This window comes from Struthio camelus, chromosome 24 (genome assembly GCF_040807025.1).
Source record: "Struthio camelus isolate bStrCam1 chromosome 24, bStrCam1.hap1, whole genome shotgun sequence".
Taxonomy (NCBI): Eukaryota; Metazoa; Chordata; class Aves; order Struthioniformes; family Struthionidae; genus Struthio; species Struthio camelus.
In genome coordinates, this window is record NC_090965.1 from 8,844,300 (window position 1) to 8,868,712 (window position 24,413).

The window sequence follows — 24,413 nt, forward strand, 5'->3', positions numbered from 1 at the left end:
CAATAATCAGTTATTATTTCATTTCAGGAATAACTGTCTTTTTAGTCTATTTTTTAAACTTAGTTTCTGACTTAAATGAAGGCTTTTCCACATAGCTTTTTGTCAGGATTACCATTTCTTACAGAAATATCATAAAAGCAAAATGTCTTCTAGATACACAGAGCAGAGCTGCAGTATTGCCATTATAAGCCATGAGCTCAGGCACTGGAAGCAATAGACACTAAATGCAAAACCTAAGCATCAAGCCAGCAGCAAGCTTTATGCTACTTCACTTCCTCCAGCAGCAGCTCCCAAGCTGCTGCATTTACATCTAATGCAGCTACGGCTATTTGGCAATAATCTTGGCAGTGCTGATGCATCCTCGACAAAACTAGTACCTGCCCTTCAAGCCGTTACCTGTTCTGAAATGAAGTAGTGAGAAGCCTCCCCTCAAAAACTTCCCACTGGAAGTACTCCCGAGAATCACTTTGCTACTCACTTTCTAAAGAAAATTAGGAATGCACACTACAACCCCAACAACATATCTTTTTGCCTTATCCTGAGATCTCCTGCAGTAACCTGTCCTTTAGGCTCTCTCCTTGAGAATTATTTGCAAATTACTTCTCCATCTGCCCAGACAGATGCCTAGCAGTTTGACACACCAAATCTGTAGAAACTAAAGGTTTTTATTATAAACTCATTTGGCACTGTTATTGCCTTTTGCAACCAGCCTCAGTGGATTCCTCAAGACATAGTATGTTTTTAGGTATAACAAATGGTGATATCAAATAAGATAAGCTGAAAATAACGATAAGGATCTAAAAACACAAACTTTGCCAACACTGTTCTTTCTGAATATTCATATGAACTTGTATCATGGTGATTATCTCCAATTAATAAACCTTTGCGGCAACCAGTGAGGAAGTGAAGCATTGCCTCTGTCTCGCACCTGAAGAAGCGGCAGAAAGGAAGCCTGCATTAACAGGTCTCCCAGCTCCAAAGGCAGTCACTTAACAACAAGCCTACTTCTCCATCAGGCCAAGAGGCTTTTTAGTGTCTTCCCTTCAACAGTCTCAGAAAATATGCCTGAAATTCATGGTGGGAAAAGGGTGCCAAGGGACAGCATATAGTCCAAAGTGACGTTCTCCCTTACGTTAATGTTTGCTGAATTACAGGAAGTGCAAAGAAAAGGTCCAATAGGTATATCAACAGTCAGACTTAGGCAAGACAAAAGTCAATTTAAAAACTGCTTTCACTTGCAGCCCAATTTTCACCCTACCAACACATCTACCACTCCACCTCTGTGATCAGATCCGCAGAGTTTATTTCTTGCCTGTATTTTGGCAGAGAGATGGGGCTGTTACTGAAGATTTTCATTCCCTTGCTGGGAGTGCTGCTGGCCTTTTATTTTTACTCAGCATCTGAGAATTTCAAAGAAGGTAAGTCACTTAAAAAAAAAAAAAAAAAGCATGCTTTAAAACCACAGTCAGCAAGGCTATCGTCAGAGTAGCAGCGCGGCTCTATAAAGAAAAACATGTGCAATTTGATGGTCCTTTCAAAATGCAGCTGGTAAACCTCCTAATACAAAGGATGGATGAGAGCTTGTCAAGGGGAATTTTGGCAAAGGCAATAGCACAGTGCAACTGTTCAGAGCATGCTGCACCATCTAGGAGAAACTCACAGGATTTCGGTTGGGCTCTGCTAGGATCACATGGTAAGTGTTTGATTTCAGCAAATGAATTTGTCTGAAAATATGCATTTATCCATTTTAAATGTTTAATCCTTTCCTTAGTCAAACCCTAGTCATCTTTTAAATTTACTCACAGAATGGACCGCAGAGCTTAGATCTCTCGTGCACTCCAGTTCAGACAAGGATTAAGGAGCAAATTCCACTCTGGGTTTGTGAGAGCAGCTGCATGTTACAGTAGTGCAGTGTTTCTGCGTGTAGCTTCCCTGATCCCTTTATCTGGGAACAAAGGTGAAATAGGCTGAGAGGAGACTCTGCTCTCAAGGGCTTTGGAGAACTAACACTCTGGCTCATGGGGCTGCCAGGCACAGCATGGGCCTGCACTAGGGGTCTGATGCTGTGTCCTACTCTCTAGAGATGCTCAGAGGGAAACGGGTCATCATCACAGGCGCCAGCAGTGGAATCGGAGAGCAGATGGCTTATCACCTGGCACGCATGAGGTCCCATATCCTGATCACAGCACGGACGGAGGCCAAGTTGCAGAAAGTAAATGCAAAACAGAGCACTCCCAAGGTGCCCAGCCACCATAACATCAAGTAGACTAAGTTTTACAATCCAGAATCCCACAGGTAAAAAGTGCATGGATGTTCACCCTATCCAGAGCACATGAGGATGCCAGATACCATAGAGATTCGCTGTTCCATTTTCCCCAGCATGAACCTGGGGAACTCCTCACACCATTTTAGATTGTATTTTCAATGCTGACAGCACAGCATTTTTCTCCACAGTCTGCAGTTTTAGACGCTGATCACCACCAAGGACAATACTAGGCTGCCCAGATCTTGGTCTGATCAACCCTTATGGTTGTCAAAGTCTGAATTGTTTTGGTTCCCAGTATGCAACAGAATCAACTAAGCAGTCATATCCCTTTTCAGTATCTTCTATAAACACTAAATATTTGGCTCAGATGTGCCACTGTTTAACTCATTGCAGCCAGAAACAATTATATGAGCAATACATCTCCTCCCATGAAGTCAAAACAGTTACCAATGGGCAGAAAGACATGCTCTTCCTATCTGGCCCAAAAGACAGCTTACAGCATTTGCAGGATGCTGGGAGCTGACACAGGAGTACCTGTGTCTAACACTGTTCTCACTGCCGTCACAGGTTGTGGAGCGTTGCCTCAAGCTGGGTGCAGCATCTGCTCGCTATGTGAGTGGCAGCATGGAGAAAACAGCATTTGCCAAGGAGGTGGTGAAAGAGGCTGAGACAGCCTGGGGTATGTGGTGGGATCTGCCTTTTCCTCATTAACCTCCAACACCCCCCTTGCTCAAGTTATGTTTCAAGGTGTTCTAGCCAACAAGTAAAGGCTTTTGTTTTGAGGATGCAAGTTGCCCATAACAAACATGTTCTGCTTCCAGGAGGCCTTGACATGGTTATCTTAAACCACGTCGGTCACAGCTATCTCAATTACTTCAATGGGGATGTCGGACACATACGAAAGCTCCTAGAGACCAACTTCCTCAGCTACGTGGCCATGACTGTTTCTGCCCTACCAATGCTAAAGAGCAGCAATGGCAGCATTGTTGTCGTTTCATCCATGGCAGGTGAGCACGAGACAGGCTAGGGAGTCCCAGGGCAGCCAGTGCCACGCTCTTCTCCGATTTTAAGCCTCTTCCACTGCCTGCAAGGGATCCCATCTGCAGCTTTTCCTCAAAGGAGGGAATAAGGACCATAAGGCAGGAAGTTATCTGGCTGGGATTGGAATCTGTATATATTGTGCACCCAGTGTGCAAGTTAAGTCATCTGGAAAACTTATAGTTTACACCCCATTCTTCCTCAACCTACCCACTGTCTTCTCCATGAAGGAGGGATACACACTCCTGAGGTCCTATGTTTGCAGTTAGCTGAACTTCCTGCCAAAACCTGGGATGAGAAGATTAAAAACTATGCAAGTCATCTCTCTTTCCTGCAGCTCCACAGGCATCCATGAAGGGTGCACAGCTGGAGCTGTACCTCTAAGCCCAGAGACAGGAAGTTCAGGGAGGGGCTGCTAAAACCCACATCTTGCTAAGCAGCGATAGCAAATGCTGAAGACAGATGTTATACGTCGGTTCTTTCTTAACATCAAAGCAACAAAACCTGCCTTGAAAGCATTCTCTGATAAAGGCCAAGGACTACACAAAACTGATGGGCCTATCACAGCAGCATACCTTCAGCATTAAATCTAACTTTCAAACTAAGAAAAATACTATGCATTACAGTTGATGGTATGCCACTGCATGTTATTTATGTGCATGGCCATTTATTATGCATTTGCTACACATGGATGCGTAATGCAGGAACGGAAGAACAGTATCACCTACAACTGAATGTACTTCATGTCACTATATGTCACATGCTACAGGAAAATTAAGTTAGGAAAACTTTTGTTTCTCTCCTCCTCATTTTAAACATCCTTTCATATATTTATTTCTCTCAAGTACTCAGAATAGATCACTTAGTCACTCTAAATCTAAATATTTTAGCTACTCCAAGGACAGTACTCTGGTGCAATATGTGAACACTGACGTTCTGCCTCCCATCCCAGGTAAAGTTGGCATACCATTTATTGCTCCCTATTCTGCAACCAAGTTTGCCTTAGATGGATTTTTCAGCTCCTTGCGACAGGAATTCATCACTGACAATGTCAATGTTTCCATCACACTCTGTGTCCTGGGCCTCATTGATACTGGTAAGTTTGACATTTATCTAGGCCTCACTATTTAGGAGCTGTGCACACCCATTGCTAAGTCAGAAAAGGCATTTTAGACAGAAGAAAGCACTCCAGATCTGCCAGTATTCTACTTCCCCAGCACTGCTGAAACCTCAGCCCTTAAGTGGCGGCACAATTTTGGAAACAGGAGCTCAACATTTAAAAAAAAAAAAAAAAAAAAAAAAAAAAAAAAAGCGGTCCCAGACCTTTGACTCAACTATCCTTGTAATAAACTCAGGGGAGATGGGGATTTGGTTCTAGAATTAGTTGAGAGTTGGAAAGGCATGGGAAGGATATTACTGTAATTTTGTACATATTCTAAACTTTAGGAAATAAACCTGATCCCCAGCATTTCTATTAGTTTGTTAAATGAAGCCATGGATACCTCTGAACTTTGAGCCTCTAGTACCTGTTGCAGCCTCCCTCCATCTGACATCACTTTTTCTTGCTCTCCTCTCTCTAGAAAGTGCTATGAAAACCATTCCCCATGCGATTCGTGGGACAGCCGCACCAAAGGAGGAGTGCGCGCTGGAGATCATCAAGAGCGGAGCACTGCGCCAGCGAGAGCTATACTATCCATACTCAACCATGAGGAGTCTGCTCTTCCTTCGAGACTGGGCTCCAGACTTCCTTGATTCTCTCATAAGAAACAAGTTTAAAGTGGAAAATATCAAAAAAAAGTAGCTATAGGACACAGTGGATCCTCCTAAGGCAGCAAGCATGTCAGCATGAGGCCACAGGAACACAGCGGAACATTGTGCAGGACACACGATTTTGGTATTAATCCAGCTATTCTGGGTGCTGTTTGCTATGTCACCAGAGTGGCTTCACAGTGATACATCTGAGCAGTTGTGTCCCCACTCATACAGATGTTTAAAAAAAAAAAAATCCCGCCCTATGATGTTGCGCATGGACCTTTTCTGAAAGCAACATGGCCGGGGAACACAGGGCCTCCTCAAAGCTGTCAATTTAAGAGAAGGCATATCAGAAATCTATGACACAGCATGCAAATGTCTGTTTTAGTAACAAATTCTTGTAACTAGCTTTTTCTGATCAATAAACAATTCAGAAAAGTGTACTGACAGCAGAATTTCCCTATCAGTGGATTTTCTCTGCTGGCAGCTGGCCACTCCAGCCTGAATAAAGTTAAGCTTTGTGCCTTACTGCAGTTCAACGTCTAGAAACTATTCCCTCACTAGAAAACCTGCAAGTCATTAAAACTTAAAATGTTTTGAGAAGTATACAAACTAGGATCCTGGGCCTTCTGATATTTGTATATGCTTTTGCCGTATATTTTCCCTTCATTTTATCACATCCCTGTCACAGAAGAAGAGATTAAGTAAAAGGCAATTAACGTGAAAGAGAGCTGAACCCACAAGCCATACTCCAGTGTTTCTGCAGGAAAGACAAGGAGACTCATAGGAGCTTGACTGAAAAATTTAATACCTTAGTGACCTGGTCAAAGCTATATTAAAAAATTAACAAAAAAGATTTAGATTGGGGGCATGGGGAACAGGATTATAAAGGGGAGCCACATGGTTAATAAGCAAAGGGGAAAGGGGCCTCAGTTCATTCCAAATAGGGATTTAGGCTGAACTGCATGAACCTCACAGACAAAGCTATACAAGAGGGTCTTTGAATTGGATTTTTTTGGTCATGTACCCATTCTAGGTTGGTCTTTAGAAAAGAAATCTCATATTACTTTATAATATACTTTTATTGTTGCTCCTCTTCCACATGAATATACAAACAACCTTTACCAGTGCACAGCTGGTTAAACCAACCTCTCTACATGATTTGCATTAACACAGCTTTCACTTCTCTGTAAAGACCTTGATGAATTTCTGCCATTCGTGACCTTTCCTCAGCTGCTAAAATACACTTTTTCCAATCTACAAGAAGCCTTAAAATAATAGCATTACTGTACTTCCCTAAGTCTGCATTCTTTACTCAAAGCAGCTTGGAAAGATTCAGTCACGATGCGCCACAAACAACTCCTTGCACCAGCACTCAACCTCAGAGTGTCAGAGACTGATAAAGAAAGATAGCCCAGAAGGTAGTTGCTGGCCCTAACAGTGAAATTGCAGCCTCTCGCATCACAACATAACCCAAATCTCATACTGAGCCAGGCCCCAGCACTGCCTTGCACCTAGCAGCATTTTCTCCTATGCTACAAACTCAGAGCAGAGACAGGAACCAGGGTTAGGCACTGTGGCTTATACATTTCCTGTTTTAGAGAAGAAAAAAAAAAAGCAGCAAAATTAAGCGGTTGGAACGAAGATGGCAGTTGGAGCATGTTTGTGCCTGATAATCTAGCGCTCACCCTTTTCTCCGCCAAAGCTTCACAGAGGTTGTGGAATAGGACTGAACTCATTTTCGGTTCTTTCACTTCGAGGCTAGCATTACAGGACAGAGGTAAGTGTCTACAGCTCTGGGGCTAGCTAAGGATGGACAGGAACAGCAGGCTGGCAAGTTAAAAGGCGGCAGCATGTGCCTTTCCCCCCCCACACCCCTTCCCTGGTCTCAGCCTACATGATTGACACTGGGAGGTTGTAACATGAACCAACAAGAAACTTTTTTTTTTGTTTTTTTCCGTTTTTTTTTCCCACTTGAAGTGAGAAGTGTAGCAGCTTGGAAAGCAAAGATAAAGGACACTTTTTTTTAATTAGAGAGGGTAACTTTAAGTGACAGAAGAAAATAAAACATTAACTTGTCAAGAATGCCTCAACAGTTTGCTTAGTGTGGGGTAAGTAACGGACTGTGTATTTCTCTATGTTTCTGCCTTGCTTTAAAACATATTTTTGTTTAACCAGCTATATTATAAAAGCTTTTCTTGGGATGCACAGTAACAGGATCTGCAGACCACAGAGGTGGAGCAGGTGGGACAGTGACTGCGCTGTTACAGAGGGACAGAGTTTAACCGACCAGGCCTCTGAGCGTGGAAGGGAGAAGGATGTCTGAGGAGCAGTGCCCCGATTCAGCATGTAATTAAGTCATTTCTAAGTTAAGAAAATTAAGTTGAAAATGCTTTTATCAGATCCTGAAGAGTTTGGAGCAAGTTTGGCTGTATATATACATTTTGTCCCAAAATAAGGGTTTCATATCCAGCTTCAGGTTTTAAGGGAGGTTTGTTGGGCATATTGCTTTGTGAAGCTGTTTGCCAGACCTTGCCTGCTGGGCTAAGGAAAAGCGCATGTGTGAGCAAGAAGAGAAAAGGCCCAAAATGAAAACAATGAAATTATGGTTTGGACATGAAAGCTGTATGGAAATAATATGTTTTGCCTTTTAGAGTCCCAGACTTCAATTACGTATTACAATAAGAAGCATCTGAGTAGTGAAATACTGTTGGGATTGTTCTGTAAATTTAGGCTAAAATTAGAGACACTTCAGAATCTATTAAGTTTCAAAGAACAGAATATTAAAACAAATATGAATACAAAAAAGACTGCTGTCTAATCTTTCAGTTAAGTGATTAATTTCAGCAATATCTTTGAATCTTCGTTTTCCTGACTGGCTGGCTGAGCATTTGAAGCAATATGCTGGTTGTTAGTTTGCATGCATTTCCTCTGTTTAAAGGCAAGAACTATTCTGATCGTTTTAAAAAGGCTGTTCTCATTTTGAAAGGAAGTCCCTATAAAAAGGCAGTGCTGGTAACATGCTTAGGTTATGCCACATCTAGAATAAAAGCCAATAAAGAGTATTACGGTGCAGATTTTAAACACAGAAAAAATTAATTTTTTTCATTAGACTCATTGACTTCTTAATTGCTTGAGACAAAATGAGACAATGCAATTGTTGTTTTTGTTTGACAATTAGCAAGATTTAACCTGGATTTTCCAAGACTAAAATTCTTCTTTTTCCATACTCCATCCTACATTAAAACAAAACAAAAAACCCCACACCACAATACTTCTCATACTCAGAATTGATGACAGATACAAAAGCAAGTAGGGAAAGTTAGCAGGAGCACGGAAGGCCTGCCAGGCATCCGAGTGATCTACTGAAGCCAACCATCTTTCAGTTTGCCAAGCTTTGAGAGCAGCCAGCTGCAGGACACTGAACTAGCAGAGACGCATTTAATAACTGCTACCAACAGTTGCTTCAGAAGTGTTGCACATAGCTTTTACTATCATACCTTTAGTGGTCCAATCCAAAGACAAAAGCCTCAGCATTCTGATGTCACAGCAAAAAATAGGGTGAGACATTGGAGCCTTGCCTTGCAAAGATACATGCTGTTGTTGTGACCGCTCCCTCCAGGCACACGAGTTGCTTTAACATGGAAGATGACATCTGGAAGAGATCTCCATTTCCAGCCTCTGGACCCTATTATCGGAAAATAATCTAAGCAATACCTTAAGTTTCCCTCAGCCCAATTGGTATTATTGTCACAGTCCCAACACAGCTATTCCAGTCCTCACTTACACTGATGTAAATTAGCATCAGAAACACTCAAATACACACTGAATTGGGGAATTTATTCCTATATGATGCAGAACAGAAAGTAGTCCAACTTTAAACAAAAGTTGGAGTTAGGAATTACATGTTTGTGCTTTGATTGGCGATTTGAGGTTCGCCAGTCTCACAAGTGTTTTTGCAGAGTTTGAACTCCACTGCATGCAGCCAAAGCTCTAATTTTTTTCCCCTGGGCTTAGAAGGATTTGCTGGTTTTCCCTTGGAGATCATGGGAGGAACAGGGGGGTGGAAAAGGTTGCCTTGAGAGTTAGCAGCCATCTAAGCCAAAATACTGGGGAAGGGGAGGGAGCAACACAGAGATAAAAGAAAGAAGCACTGGCTAGCTAGGGTTTTTAGAAACTGGGTGCTTAGATCTCTTGGGCCCTTTTTGGATGTTCCACTGAAAAACATCTCTGTAACACTGTTTTCAGTGTTCCAGACCTCTATGCACACAGAAAAGGCAACCATCACTAAGAAATACATGCAACTGCTTGAAAAGTAAATTATACAATAGCAAACCTATATTTACTATTTTTTTTACCTTTTTTTTTTTTACTGAGAAAAAAATGGCAAAATAAATGCACACTTAAAAACTTCATTACAGAAATAGCAGTAGCCATTGTTCTTCCTGTGTTTTCTTTAGGTTAGCTAAAGGGCTGTAAGCAGAAGCAGTGATGAAGTTCAGTGTGCACAAAAAATAAAAATAAATAGTTTGAATAACACAGGAATTTTATTTCAGCAAGAAAGCAGTTCTCCCAAAAAAACTAGTGGAAGCAATAATGCTTGGATATGAAGCCAGCTTCATAAGGTTAATTAATCGTTTTTGGATTTCTGTTCCAAGCATTTCCCTGGTTTAGCATCCATGTGATTGAGGGGTAAAAAACACTGAATGTGTTTTACGAAGTTGATACATAGGAATTCACAGACAACAGATTTCTACACGAATACCAGCTTTATCCACTGGATAAGAACTCCAGAACTGGTGGCCATCTACAAATATCTCACATTTATTTATTTTCAGAAATAATTATTATTTTCACTTGAATTGTGTCTTTTTCTTCGGTTTCCTTAGGAAGGAGCATCCCAAAGTGGACAGGCAAGAAGGTGGCTAGACTAGCACGTTTATGTAGCTGACATGATTAGCCAACCTGAAAAGACACCACAACGACATAGGCACTCAAGCGAGAGCTATGATGAGAAGTGTGAGCGGCGGCATGAGACACGCGAGAACTTGCGGAGGCGAAACAATGTGACAACATGCCGGAGCATTGGGAAACATAACAAAAAGGAAGCAGAGGAGCAGTCCCAGAGTCCCCGTCAGAGAGAGTTCCTGAGAAGAAGGAACCTAGTGACTGAAGAAGGAAAGAAACCAAGGAAACCTCTCCCTGGAGCACAAGATCCCCTAGGACAAACAAATGCGACACATTTCCCCCAAGATCCCTCGTCACTGGTGCATCTGAGGTCAGCGGCTCCATTCCAGGTAACGCTACTCACTATGTACTTTGTGCAGTGCCTACCATAAGCAATAGGAGTCTTTTCACCGATTTCAACAGCACTGGGATCCAAATCAAAGTAAAGACAAAAACTGAGAATGAACTGGCAGTATGCGCATTTCTTTAAGAACTCCAGAGCTGACCAAGTTTACTCTTGGTCATATCACTCCCAGTGTGTTCCTCCCATTTTCCAAATCCTGAACTTGATAAACCTGAACCAGATGAAGACTTACTGCCATTTCTCCAAGTACACCCCAACATCCTAATTGCCAGATTACCATTTTACACTTACACAAATTGTTATTTTTACCCTTAAAAACTGAGATCTAAACATTAGGCTTCCATCACCTTCACTGTCAGCAGAAAGTATGCAGGAATTAGGATACAGTCTGGTTCTCATTACATACTACACACTGCTCTTTGCTGCACAGTAAATAGTAACCTAGAGCCAGTGCACTGAATAATATCTATGGAAAGATGCAACACAAAATATCCCAACCTGATAGCCAGGCAGACTTTTCTTCTAAACTTATATCCCATGCAAATTGAATAATTTCCCCAGCATGTAAGGAGTTCCTCCTAGGGGCTTCACTGACATAAGCAACCAGAGACAGCAGAATGCAAGATGACTACAAAAGCAAATGGCATACCCTAAAGTTCCCTTCAAAGAATGAGAGGGCAGAGAACAATTATTTACCTCCTGCTACCACTTGATTCACTAGGTTTAATTACATGTCAGACAGCAAGAATCTGAAGCAAGCATTTACATGCATATGGCCCATGCGAGGTGCCTTCTACGTGTTGCTTCTGTGGCAGTAGCATCATGCTCTTCTCTCATACCAGCACGAGGCTGTAGGGAGACATGGGAGTAGGTAGGAAAAGGCATGCCATTCCCCCCAGAAGCAGAGGAAGAACTCCACCGAGTGCACAGTAGATACCTCTGCACCAAGGCAACCAAATCAGAGCAGTAACACAAGCCAGGATCTAGCTCGCTGCCACCAGAAGTTCTCATCCTTTCCAAAAAGGACTTGAGACACTACTGGCTTCTTTATCTTGATTGGGGCATTTCATATTCCCTCAGGAGCTAGCAGGTTTTCCCCTTGCTTCCCTACACAGCATTTGAGGTGCTGCAGTTCACATCGCTTTAGCCAAAGTAACAAATCCTCATGAAAATAGCTGTGGCTTCTCCCTGCATCTCCACTGATGCTGCTCAGTCTATACTGTTTCCAGGTGACCAGGGTGCAAAGCTTGAGCTCGGTCACAGCCAGTTCCTCTCCATTTGCTCCCATTTCTTGTCAGCCTGTTCCAGAAACTCACACAATCTGCCGTATCATTTCAGCACCCATGGAGCTGCTGTGTGTTCCCACATGCGCACCACCAGCTTGGGCTCAGCACCCCCCTCAGGCTGGGCAGCCTGTGCTCCTGCACTGTTTCATCAGAAAACACCTCTAGCAAAGGCATCTCCACAGATACCCAAGGTACGTGAAAGAAAGTCTGCCTTACCAGCACTTGTCTTTCAAAACAAAACCAGAACCACAGTGCTTCCCTTCCACCTCCGAGTCTCAGTTGACTTCTTTAGGTTTAGGCACAGAAAGTTCCTGTCTGCTGACACAGGATCATTCGTTTGGCACCACTAGAAGACTCATTTTTCAAGTTCTAGGGTAGGTTTTCCTCTAACACTAACTCCTTGGCTAGCAGCACCATACCTATCACTAAGTTTTCATCATCCTAGTCTGAATTTGTCTCCCCTTCAAACTACAGGTTTTAAGATTATTCTTCCTGTGGAGGCACAAACCAATCCAGCCCACAGCTTAACACATTCTGCTGTTGGATAAAATAGGGCTCCCGAGCAACATTTTGCGCTATTGTTTCCTTGTGAATTCCATAGATTATTTGGTAGGGTTGTGGGCTAGAATTAATCTGCAGAATTACTTAATTTACATTTTTCTTGTCATCTGAGCATGGGATTTTTCCTTGCTCTTTGTCCCTATTCAGTTGTGTTACTAGATGCCATTTAAGCAACTCTTCTCCAATCCAGAAGTGACATCATTACTGAGATGGTTTAGATGTGTGCTCAAGCAGAAAAATATTTATTGATCCCTTGGGCGGAGGGAATCAGGCCCACATCCTTTTGTTTTCTTTTCACAGGAACTCAGACACTTACAAATTCAAGTGCAAAAACGAAAGACTCAAGCCAACAGACAGAGTAAGCCTGTACTCTCCTTTTCCAGACTGTGAATTCAGATACCTGTAAGCCACTGACCTTAGATGAAGAGGTCTCTATATATTTCATGTTAGCATAAGCTTTAGCTGCACAAATATTCACAGTCTCCTTTGGATGACGGGTAGAAGTTAATATTTACAGCTATGGACTGATTTGGAAGTCTGTATCACATTCATCTTAGTAACAGACATTCTTTTTTATTGTAGTTGCGGAATAGCAGTTTTAAATAAGGTAAGCTAAACACATGGATAATAACTATTCTTAAATTCCCGAAAAAGAGTAAGATTTGTTTCTCAGATTTCCGACTGAAACACTGATTGGTGCCAAATTTCTGCAGCTTTTGTTTGCGAAGAAACTGTTACTGTGGTAAAGAAAAGCACTTTGTTTCAGAGGTATCAATTTTTTTTTTTTTTTTTTTTGCAATAACTGCCCTGATTTGATATACTATATTACAAGGTTGGCATAACTCCAACAGCGTAAGGAGTTACAGAACATAGTTTAATTGCCCTGGGAAAAAAAAAACAACCAACCAACCAACAAAAATCCACGGTATTTTATGATTCTAATCTATTGCATACTAAACAAACTCATGCTGTCAATTTCAATTTATTTCAAAATGTTTGAAATGTAGCCAGTTTATAAAATGGTTACACCAGATGATCTTATAGTTTTCAAACACCTTTCCTTTCCCTTTCAGGAAATAGTGCAACTTTCCAACTACCTGAAGGTATGTATCAAATATTATAAGCACCTACCTAGAAAGTAGGTGATAAAAAATTATATGAATGTGTTTTGTCGTTTTTGTTAATGAATGGGTGCTTTGTGCCTAATTTTAATGTGGCCAAGAAAACACATAGATAAGCTGTTGAAACCGCTACTGAAGCCAAGGACCCATCTCAAACAAGCAAAATTGTGAAAACACTAATCATGAGTTGTAAGAATGAATCTGGTCAACTCTAGGTACCGAATCAGACATGAGGCACCTACAAAAAAAAACAAGCTTTCCTATTTCATCTGCAGGAGGCACTGCATCGGGAGCTGCTGCTGAAGCAGAAGATGGTGATTTTGCAGGAGCTTTTCTCCACATTGCTGCAAGCATCAGAAAAATCCTGGCAGGTACCAGATGACTACACTAAGAAAATCCAGCTGGTGAGCAAGGCAGTTTGAGATTCTGCCTTGGCAGGGCCTGGCTTATGTACAGAAGCAAAAAGATCCCACATGTCTCATTTTATTTCCAGTAGCTAAATTCTAGCTCTGCCCAATCTTAACACTTCAGGGCCTTGCAGATGTCACAGGCCTAAAATTCAACTCTATTCGCTAGAAGATAAAATGTCAGCAGAACTGTTTACCTGGGTGGGGTGGAGCACTACTTTACCTTTTCTCTTTCCTTTCAGTCATCTTTCTTTTTAGGGCTGGTTGAATACAAACTCAGAAAGAAGTTAAGGTTTTACTTTGCTTGATTTTTTTTCATTTTTATCCCCCTGTTTGATGAAAAGTTTGTTACCAGATTTATTTTTCTTTCCGATTAACAGGGAGTATAATCTTTTGCTCCCCTCTTTTCTTCTTTAAGGTTTTGGGTTTCCTATACTTGCTTTTTACAGTTTTTCTTAAATAAAGAACAAATGGAAGTATATAAGCAGAAGAGATTGGACTGAACCCAAACAACCATCTTCCACCATCTTTTCTGCCTCAGTCAAGACAAATTCCATATATTTTGTCGAAGTGATTTTTTGGCCAAAATAAAAAGTTTAGATGCACATGAAACGTTGCATAGGTTGGGGAGAGGGCACAGCAAAAAAAATTTTTTTTTTTTTAAACTGAGAACACAACCAAAGAAACCCTAACCTTTCTAACATGCTCCATGTTACTTAGTTTGCAGCTGACAAAGAACAGCAGAGACATCCTCTACCTCAGTTCCTTTGTGAGACATATTTTCAGTCCCAGACACAAGTCAGAGGACCCAATACTGCAGAGCTCTTGAACACCTACTTAACCGTAAATGCACTGCCAAATCATGGCCCTATATACATATCTCACTATTTCCCACAGCTCAAACTAAATCCTCTGGTCAGCGCTGACCCAGGACCCATTTGTTACTAGAGATCAGGAGATGAAATTAAGGCGATGCACTTTACAACTCATTTTATGGTGACAAAATATTTTATATAAAAATATTAAAATCAAATATTAACATACATTTCATTGTGCCATAACAAATTGACAGTACTAAAGAAAAAAATGGTTTGAAAGTTCTGCTGGGGCTGAGGAGCAAATGATTGGGTAAGACCGTGTAAAAAAAGTTGTGTTAGATATACTGTGGTTAGAAACTTCCGCCTTCGCTTGCTTCTTCAAATATAATATGAGCAGGAAAAAACACTGACACATACACACTGCAGAAAGTAGCCATGAAACCTCAGATTAGAAACAGGTGGGTACATTTTGCTTCTTGCTATCTCTGCTATAGAAAAGACTTTGCTGCCGCCTCTACATTCAACCTTTCATCAGAGACTAAAAATTAACTTGCTGCTGGCATTGTAGCCAACAAGGCAAACAAAGCAGAAGCTACATACCGAGAAGTGATCCTTTGGGAGCACCTAGAGCCCATAGCAAGGGAGGCAGGCTGGAGGGGAAAAGGGGCTAGCAAACTCCTCAGGAGATGCTGGCAAACAAGGGTACAGAGAGATCCTATGCCATGCGCTGTGCACCTGCCAGTTATCCATTTCCAGGCCTAGGTGAGATGCTAAATATTGGAGCAGCAATATTAAACCCCAAAACATTGGAAAGGATTAAGAAGCACGATTGCATATACATGAATGACTTGGCAATAACTCATAAATTGGCCAGAGTCATTTTGGGGAGTCTGCTTCTTGTGTTCCTGGGTTCTTCTGGCTTGATGGAGCAAATGAATACTCTTTAGGAGAACGGGAGTGTAGTTCAACTGAAGAGTAAATCCTTTGGTTCCTTCCCCCTCCCACTGTTTAACTTCTAGCTAAAGACACCTACATACCAGAGGTCTGGCTCCCCTAGCTGTTGTAGAACTTGGTTAGGTATGTGTTGATTCAAAAATACTGAAACTGTCAGATGAAGAAAGCTAAATAAATCTCTTAATAATGAGTAATTAGTTTTGAGCTGCACTCATTCCTAAAGAATGAAATTGCAATTTTTCGCCTTCCTGGCCTCTGAAGTTGACCCTGATCTTTTGATGTACCTTACAATCCTGCAGAGGTTTTTCTGTCATTTCCAGTGCGTTGCTACTACTTTCTGGACCCTTTTTTCTAGGACAAGCATTGTGTTTGGGCAAACTGAAAGCATTCCAAAAACAGCACTTAATATTGTTGCTTTAAACCAGCTATTTAAAATGACTAAGAGGCAAGAGTATCGGAGACAATCTACCAATCATTGGACAACCAGAACACTACAGCTGCCAGCCAAAAGCAGTTTTAAAACACTCATACGTCACTTCACTGACAGCTGTAGAGAAATGCAGCAGAGAAGTGAGTTTTCAGCCAAAGATTTTAGAGCTCCTCATTCCAGTAACTCTTTAGAGGGAGATATGCAAGAAGGGGCATATTTGGAATGTGTTAACCCTAATACAAGCTCCTGAAATCCTGTCAGAAGAAATATTCAGGCTGTCTGTTAGGGCTTAGTGCAAGAATCCACAAGTAGTGTTCAAAATACAGCTGTCACCTGAGACAGTGCAGAAGTTGGGGGGCGGGGGGAAGAGACCACTATATAATGGTAGCTGTAGGCACGGTATTTTCTTACCAGCCCCTTTCAAGGGAACAACAATTAACAGGAGGGCTGGATCAAGATTTCCTAGCATAACTTTTCTGGTCAGAGACATAGTTTCTTATGCCCTCCCACATATATGCATGTAAACTCACCCCTCACTGACACAGCTGTTCTGGTAAAAGCCCTACCGGGTAACTTATTCCATTTAGGGAAATCTTTATGCTGTATGCTCTTTTTCCAATTTATAAGTTGCTATAAGTTTGCCAGCACATTTCTGCTCTCAAACATAGGAAGGGCTTGGTGCTCTGGTGCCGTGCACTTTGCACAGTCATTTATATCTGTTGCCGTGTACTTTGCTCTGTTGCTGTGCACTTTGCACAGTCATTTACATCTGTGCAGAATGGCTATAAAACACTACTACCCTCTTGATATGAACCTTTGCAAATAGCAGAATAAAATGAACTGCAGACAAAAATTAGACATAATATATTACACAATTTTTTTTAAATTCCACCTCCATTTTAAGAAGATATAGCCTTTGTTTTTTTTCCTTAAGTTGAACCAACAACTGAACTCAAGAGATCGACTCTTTCAGACTGTAAATTTACCTCTGTGCAAATGTAAACAGTGCCAAGACACTAGAGAATCTGGTTTTGCTTAAGTCTAACAACCATTCCTATAACTTCAAGGAGTTGCTTATTCAGAGGCTTGACTACAAACAGCAGCAAGAAAAGGTGATACTGGCATTCTCAGTATCAGTAGTGGAGAAAATGCCTATGTGAACTCTTTGCTAGAAATTTTATCTGAATTTGCATGCAAGTGTGGTTTCACAAAACTTAAGTAAAAAGCCTAACTAACTCTGAGGAAAGATTATAGCAGGAAAAACGAATCATCATTGTTACCCTCTATCCCCCTGCCCAGCTGCAAGATGTTGCAATGCAAATCCAACCTATTTTCTAAAGAAACCAGTAAGACAACGCATTACCACCAGCTGGAGCTTTAAGCAAAGAATGTTGCAGGGAGGAATGACTATCAACCGGGAAACAAGACAGCAGCGATGCTTATAATAGATTCATCCAGACTAACTTAAAATCACCTTGCTATTAACTTCTCATTTCAGTGCAAGTACCCGCACTCCTGTAACTGGCAGAACTGCCTCAAGAGAGTTTTTCAATATGTAAGAGTTTTACTTCCCCCATATCCTATTTATTCTGAAATTGCGAAAAGCTTATTTGAAATTTAAGTGTTGAAAACATTTTGATCAAATTTAGCTATAATTTCATATAAAAAGCAGAAAGTGCATCAAAACACAAGTCAACAAAATACTGTATCTTCAAAGAGAAATATTGTGCAAGTCATGATTCCACACACTGGTCCAATTGTTTTGTCTCCTCTAGGGTCAGCTAAATGAAGAAAAACTGAAGTGTAAACTTAGGGCACTTGAAAATCAACTGCAGGCCTGCACTCAGGTAATCTATTTGACTCTGTTAGAACCAAACATGGATTAAGAAATGGATGAAAATGAAATTTTCATGAATTATGCAAGTAGGTTGGGTCTCAGTTTCTAGAGGAATTTGATTAGATATGGATCTGAAAACTACTTTTCCTCTTTGCTGAAGCAATGCTTCACAGCAATTAGTAGTAGCATTTACACACTGTGGATTTGCCAATATTCAGGTTTAGCAAGACGAGGAATATGTCAGATAAGACCCTTCAAGCAGTTTAATTCTTAATTTAAAGAGCTACTCAAAGGAGCGTGTCAAGAAGATCCTCATAGAGATGGAGGACCAAAAGCAGACCTATGAGCAGAAGGCAAAAGAGGCTCTTCAGAAAATGCTCGAGGACAAACTCCAAGTAGAACAGCAGCTGCAAAACTCTCAGGTAAGAAACATCTTACATCTGGTTTTGCTTCAGTCTAGTTTTACTGTGACAAAAAGCCCCCTCGTTTCAGTGAAAGGAGGTTACTAGTTTACCATTAGCAACAAATATACAAAAATAACATTTTAGTTACTGAGCAAAGCCTCAAGCGTTATCCCCTTAGTGGTAAACTGCTTTGGGATACATTAGATAACCTGTGCTCATTTTGTGAGCCACACACTGGGTTATTAAAAATATTGCATAGCTGGGGAAATATACTGCTGTTTGGCAGTTTTATATGTAATCCTTCTTCTCCATGATCCCTCAAGTCCCTTTCCCTCCTCCCCACATGCATGCACAAGTAACAAGCTACAAATACATCAAGTGCACAAAAAGATCTCTACAGATGCTTTTTCTGAGGTGGCTCTTTTAGATCAAAACATATTTTCTGCAAAAGGCATCCTATGGGTCAAAATAAATTGCCAATTGTTATTTTCAGAACAATAAATAAATCATATCCTATGTAAATAAATCATATCCTATGTGGAATGCTAATATTACCAGACGTCTAAATCCACAGAGGCACAAAAGTTCAGGTAATGCCCTCCAGTAAACCTGCAGTAGTTACTCTCGCCTCTGCATGAGCAACCCAGCTGTCACAGTAAAACCCTTCCGCCTGTTTTCAGGCTGTCCATCAGGTGGCATCACATTCACATACATTCCCTTGTTACATAAAGCAAGTCATTATAATCCTTTTTATAATAAGATGCAGAGAGCTGACCTCCCACCGCTTTCTCCCCCAGTCTGGCACCATGCTTACAGACACGAGCTAAGCTAAAATGAATGGGTTTCCCCTCCCTCCACCCCATACAGTGACTGCACACAGAGCTATACCAAATTCAGCCAACCACTCTAGTTCTTTCCCACTGCTATTTCAACATAGGTTGCTGCCATCAGCCCCACACTTAGGAAGCTAACCTGCAGGTATTCACTTTCTTCCCTAGAGATCCCTGGCAGTTACAAAAGAAGACTGTGCCCTCTGGAAAGAGCACTACAACACGCTGAAGGCTGAATGGACTGAGATGACCAAGGCACATACTGAGCTCAAGAACAATCTCCACATTTTGCAAAGCAAACTGCAAGTATGTTAGTTCTCTTGTAGGGATAGTATCGGGATAGTATCCATTGCCCACAGGAATCCACATTTTCTGATTTGCAAATAGAGAAAGCACACAGGTTTAGATTACCTCAAAAAACCACATTTGATGAAGCACTGCTGTTAGCACAGCCTGATTTTCAGCTCACAGCTCCCTTTCGTTTCTGTAAAGCAGGCAGGCGCACATCACATGTTTTTCCAAATTGTTCATTTATAAACCACTTACATGCAGTCCTGATGTTGTGGCTCTTCTCACATTCAGCAGGCAGACACACAGAACGAACAGCTTCACTTGGCCTTGCGAAACCTGGAAAACGAACATGCAGAACTCCGCCTGAGAATCAGCGTCTTGCAAGAGGACAACAAGCTTAAAGCTGAACACATCAGTGTAATAGAAGGTATCATGTGGAGAGGGAATAGGAGGGTCACTCCTCCAAATGAATGGCAGATACATCTTGAAAGAAAATACTTTCAAAAAACAAGTTCTTAAAGCCGAGCGCACCTACACACAAAAGAATCTTTATTTAAATACATTGCACATCTCAGCTTGCAGAAAGAGTCTCTATTTTCCAAACTGCTCCTAGAGTAAATAGTTTCCAGCTAGATTAAAGGAGTTTCAGAGAAGTTGCATGACTCTTCTAGAAGAAAGGATGTAATGAGAGACCTGAAAAAACTCAAAAGATCCCTCAGCTTCGATGAAGACTTCTGCATCCTTTGGCAAATCTATCAAACAGCAATAATGCAAGCCCACTCTCACATGGGTGGTGAGGCAGAAGCCATTACTATTTGAGGTGTTGCACAGTGATAGATATTATCAGTGTATAAATAAATGCTGATAGTGACTTAATGTGCCATTTCAGATAGAGGCAATGAAATTCACACATACTTCACATGATTTTAAATTCTTAAATTCAGGATTAATGAACAGTAAATGGATGACAGTCTTATTTTCATAACATAGCAAAGTCTCACTCAAATGTACTTAAAATAAATAATAGAATATAAGAAGTGCAAAAAGAAGCTACCATAAGTGCAGTTAACATCTAAAAATTATGTTTCTTGAGAGATGAAAGTTCAGTATGCCTCCCAACAATGTTCATTCCACTTCGCAAATTTGGAGAAAGCCAAATTTCTCTTACTTGTGTAAAAGATACAGAAAGTTTTGCATCAACTTTTGTTTGTTTGTTTGTTTTAATTTCAGGTAAATTGCAAAAAGAACAAAACCAAAAGATAACCTTGGAGGCAACAATCAGTCATTTGCATAGTAAGTCATACTCAGAAGTGCAAAGTAAAAGATGCACATTTTTTAAAATTGCTCAGCCTTGCCTTGCACAGCATCTTTGATACAGACTTTATCCCAAATACCTCACTGTATGACACAGGCAAAACATGAAACATGTCTCAGTTCCTCCAAATGCTAGTACTAGAAACCTAGCATTTCCCATGGGCTCTGGGAATATGAACCTGGTCAGGAAATTCTGAGGAAGGGAGGAAAGTCACCAGCCCAAGAGAAGAGTTTATTCTGAAAAAGGCATCCACTATCTAAACTAAGGCAGGTAGAAAGAGTGTCCCCAAAACATGGAAAGTTTAGGTTAAAGAAGGGAGATAAAACACATCAAATGGAAGAGATTTGTGATAGTGCTTCAGATAGTAACAGTGACTTCTTATGTTCACAGCTTTGTTACAGAACCAGACCAATGAACAGAAAACTCCAGAAGCAATGGTGCAAAAAAAAGGTCAGCAAACTTTGTAACTCCAATCTAAAACAGCAATTAACAGGACACAGAAATGTTAAATGAAGACTTCTCTTAGAGTCACTTCTGTTTAGCATAAAGTTTTTTTTTTTTTTAATTGCACACAGCAGGTTATTATCGCCTGCTAGTTAACATTAAAATGTAGTGTACTTATCATGGCAAATATTTTGAAAAATAAATGGATTTCATTGCAAATTCTACTTCAGTGGCTATGCTTTTTTTTAAATTTATTTAAAGGAAATATATTCCAGATTGCAATAACAGCTGAAATTGAAAAAAGTAATACAAGGAGTTTTAACTTTCCCTCCCCCCATTTCTGGCAACTGCTTAGAAATATTCTTCTCAAAAATGATCAGCCTGTATCCACAGCAGGATGGATAGCATGTTGTGTTGTAGCATGCAAATACCACCTCTAAAATGTGCTGAGTAAAAAAAGATACAAAGTAAACTGAAAGCCTGGACCTGTTTCTCATCAGAAGCCTGTTTTTCTAGATCAGGTTCTCACCTCGCAGACCCCACCTCTCACTCCTGCCACAGGAAAACAAAATGCTCCATTAGAGCACCCAGAGGAGGAGGGAGAAGAAAGCCTGAAGGATGAGATGCAGAAAAGGACATCCCAGCTTACAGCAAAGGAGAATGAGGTGAGGAAATCACTGAAAGCACAGATGAGATTGAATTATCCTGCTAGGAAGTGAGCTGCTATTGTAAATACCCCAAGAACAGAAAACATGAAAGCTCCTAAAAATAACCATACCTGCATGTTGTATCTAATGCTTACAAGGACTACCTTCCCTAAATTTTTATTCCAATACTAACTTCAGCTAAATTCCAGACATAGCATTTTTAAGGGCAAGGCACTTAGCATCCTTGCAAACAGGGCTACTGATTCAGAAGGAGCCCTCTGCAGACAACCCCCTCTCTGTTCTTAGAGGCCAAAGAGTCTCCGTAGCCTTGCAGGGAAAAGCCAGAGCATGTACTTTGATAGCTGAAGCATGCCCCTAGCACAAAGGAAGCACAGAAGAAAAAGAAAAGGCTTACAAACAGCAGGAAGGGCCTGTTAACAAAAGCAACACCCACGCAACTGGGCTACAACAAATTTCAAAGTTTTCTGACACCTTATATGCTCTTTCTCATCTAAGAGACTGGAAGCACAAACTGCACCTCTACCCAGGCAGTAGTTGTTCCACAAAGTTTTTACAGCAATACTCAGATAACAAGGAACTATAAAACAAGGATTTATATCTTACCCCAGCAGAGCTTAGAGTCACTCAGGAAAGCAACTTGTCCTACTAACTGAGCACTGGTGAGTGCACCAGAACATCAGGTATTACTTGTCACCTGCTGTTGAAGGGCGTGTGCAAAGCACAATCATAGCAAAAAGAAACAGCTGTGAGGACCCAGCTGCCTCGTCTCCCCTCGCAGCAGCCACTGAGGGCTCTCCCACCACAGCAGGGCCCAGGGGAGCCGGCATCTCCCTCAGCAAGTCTTGCAATTCACGTGAGTCACGGGGAAGGTAGTAGGCCTTCACACCTCACTCACACTGCCCGACTGGCCAGGACCGGAATCCTCAAGGCCTCTAGGCTTTGGGGCTGTGCAGCATGACCAAGACGCCTGCAGCCTTAGTGCCCCATGGCATGGGAGGGCCAAATGACTCTGCAACTGTTTGCAAAGGCAGTGAAATTCAGAATGAGTGTAGGAATGAAACCCTGCTGCAGGTTTACAGTCTGCTTCCTCCTGTCCTGCACACAAGAATGCTATTTGCACTCAGAAAAAAAATAACTACTGCTTCTTTATCCCGTGTTTCAGAACGCTGCTGAAAGATGCCAGCAAAACAGGCCATGGGATGCTAACAGAGGGACATTGCCTTTTATTGCCATGTTCCCACTAATACTAAAACTCTGCTCTGTCCCACATGGCTCAGAGGTTAATAGAAGCAAAAATCTTTCATCCTTACTGTGCCAGTGCACTAGGATATGAAGCTCTGCAACCACTGCTTGAGACCTGACAATCTCAGTGCATACAAAATGGACAGGACCCATCTTCCTAACAATCATTTCCTTTGTTTCCAGTGTACAGAACTGCGTTTGGAGCTGGAGGCCCTCAGTGACGAGTACCGCTCCTGCCTGACCAAATTACGCCAATGCCGAGACGAGCTCAATCAATTCCAGAGCAAATGGCCAAAAGTAGGAGTTCCTTTCTCTGGGTCCCATTCACTATTGCAAATAGTGCAGTCCCTTCGGAACGCAGCTGCAGATGGGTCAAAATTGTTTCCCGTTTATTTGGGCAGCATAGAAAGATGAATGAATGAATGTCTATTAGAGATGGAAAGTTTCTTCTGCCTACCCGTTTCCCAGTAACGCTTACTTCTCTTTTTCAGAGACAGCAGGGTAACTGGATCCCTCTCCTAGTGGTGGCAATAGCAATGGCCATAGCAGCTTTCCTAGCAAATTATGTACCATAAAGGAACCTTTAGAATTACTTCACTTCAGGAACTGACTTCTGCTTTAAAAACAACAGCAACAAGCCCTCACTGCAATGTACATTCTACTGTTTTTATACTTGTCTGTTTGGCTTATATTTTGAGCAGGTCTAACTCCAAACCGATTCCCACAGTTTAATAAATGCTGTGAGATCAATACTTCCCCTTCTCTGGTTTGTTTATTCTTTGAAGGTTGCGTTACCGAGTTTCTGGCTGCACTGATGGGCAACAGCCACTTAAATTGCCACTGCTGGAGACTGAGTGGGACGGGAAGGACAGATCACCAGGAGACTCAGCATCTCGTGCACTTAAGAACCACATTCCCTGTTTTTCATGCCTAGGCAGCTAAAACATTTGTCCAAGCCTTTCTCACCTTCTAGAGCAATTTCTGTATCTGGGTTTTTCGCCAGCTCCCTAGCCACACTGTGCTCATTTTTCTCAAGGGGTGGAGACAGACGACTATATAATTTACTTCCAACCCCTTTTTTTTTCTCCCTATGTGGAAAATATTCAGTGTTGGACCATCTCTACTGTTGCCTGACAAATAGACTGGACTCAGTGGGACTTTTTAACACACTCCCCAGACCCCGAGTTTCCTGTACTCCTCTGTGCAGTCTCTCCCACTTTGAGCGCTCCCTACTTAACCAGATTTACCTCCCTGCTCTTTCCAGCCTTTCTGGTGGCATCTCCACAGGCTTGTCAACTTTTCTTTCATTGTCAGCACTATGTTAATTCAACAGATACCAGCTTTTTAAGCTCATTCCAGAGTTGCGCTGTGCTGCTTTTATGGTAGCGCTCACCCCTCATTCAGCACAAGCATAGATACAAGGAGATATGTAACACTA

At 41.5% G+C, this 24,413-nt stretch overlaps 3 protein-coding genes across 30 annotated transcripts in view; 2 read left to right on the plus strand and 1 right to left on the minus strand.

Annotated features, from left to right (window-relative positions):
• Positions 1-19,643, minus strand: part of LAMB3 (laminin subunit beta 3) — a 79,404-nt gene extending 59,761 nt beyond the window's left edge. Inside the window, exon 1 of one of the 2 annotated variants that reach the window (XM_068918560.1) lies at positions 19,562-19,643. The gene's annotated coding sequence lies outside the window, so the exon portion shown is untranslated. Of the gene's footprint in view, positions 1-1,803; positions 1,909-19,561 lie in introns of those variants that run through there. The other variant, XM_068918561.1, reaches the window with a different exon arrangement.
• LOC104142317 (11-beta-hydroxysteroid dehydrogenase 1) lies at positions 1,160-5,660 on the plus strand. 3 transcript variants are annotated; one of them, XM_068918590.1, is made up of 7 exons: positions 1,300-1,418; positions 1,546-1,693; positions 2,082-2,239; positions 2,834-2,945; positions 3,088-3,273; positions 4,257-4,400; positions 4,885-5,660. In XM_068918590.1, exons 2-7 carry the CDS (start codon positions 1,570-1,572, stop codon positions 5,103-5,105), a joined length of 945 nt encoding a protein of 314 aa, XP_068774691.1. In that variant the 5' UTR covers positions 1,300-1,418; positions 1,546-1,569; the 3' UTR covers positions 5,106-5,660. The 3 variants fall into 3 exon arrangements, with proteins under 3 accessions (XP_009670475.2, XP_009670476.2, XP_068774691.1); XM_009672180.2 differs by lacking the exon at positions 1,546-1,693 and having other exon boundaries at positions 1,160-1,418; XM_009672181.2 differs by lacking the exon at positions 1,546-1,693 and having other exon boundaries at positions 1,162-1,418; positions 2,082-2,212.
• TRAF3IP3 (TRAF3 interacting protein 3) lies at positions 6,496-23,728 on the plus strand. 25 transcript variants are annotated; one of them, XM_068918582.1, is made up of 18 exons: positions 6,697-6,836; positions 7,037-7,167; positions 7,268-7,405; positions 9,946-10,353; positions 11,706-11,844; positions 12,515-12,572; positions 12,797-12,821; positions 13,288-13,317; positions 13,611-13,706; positions 17,720-17,791; positions 18,063-18,203; positions 19,184-19,321; positions 19,598-19,733; positions 20,537-20,599; positions 21,012-21,071; positions 21,582-21,730; positions 23,159-23,272; positions 23,467-23,728. In XM_068918582.1, the coding sequence occupies exons 4-18, from the start codon at positions 10,009-10,011 to the stop codon at positions 23,548-23,550; spliced, it is 1,650 nt and encodes a 549-aa protein (XP_068774683.1). In that variant the 5' UTR covers positions 6,697-6,836; positions 7,037-7,167; positions 7,268-7,405; positions 9,946-10,008; the 3' UTR covers positions 23,551-23,728. The 25 variants fall into 25 exon arrangements, 24 of the variants coding, with proteins under 24 accessions (XP_068774667.1, XP_068774681.1, XP_068774687.1 ...); XM_068918566.1 differs by lacking the exon at positions 7,037-7,167 and adding an exon at positions 17,443-17,499 and having other exon boundaries at positions 6,496-6,836; positions 13,611-13,739; positions 23,159-23,503; XM_068918580.1 differs by lacking the exon at positions 7,268-7,405 and having other exon boundaries at positions 6,511-6,836.
• Positions 23,729-24,413: the final 685 nt, after the last annotated feature.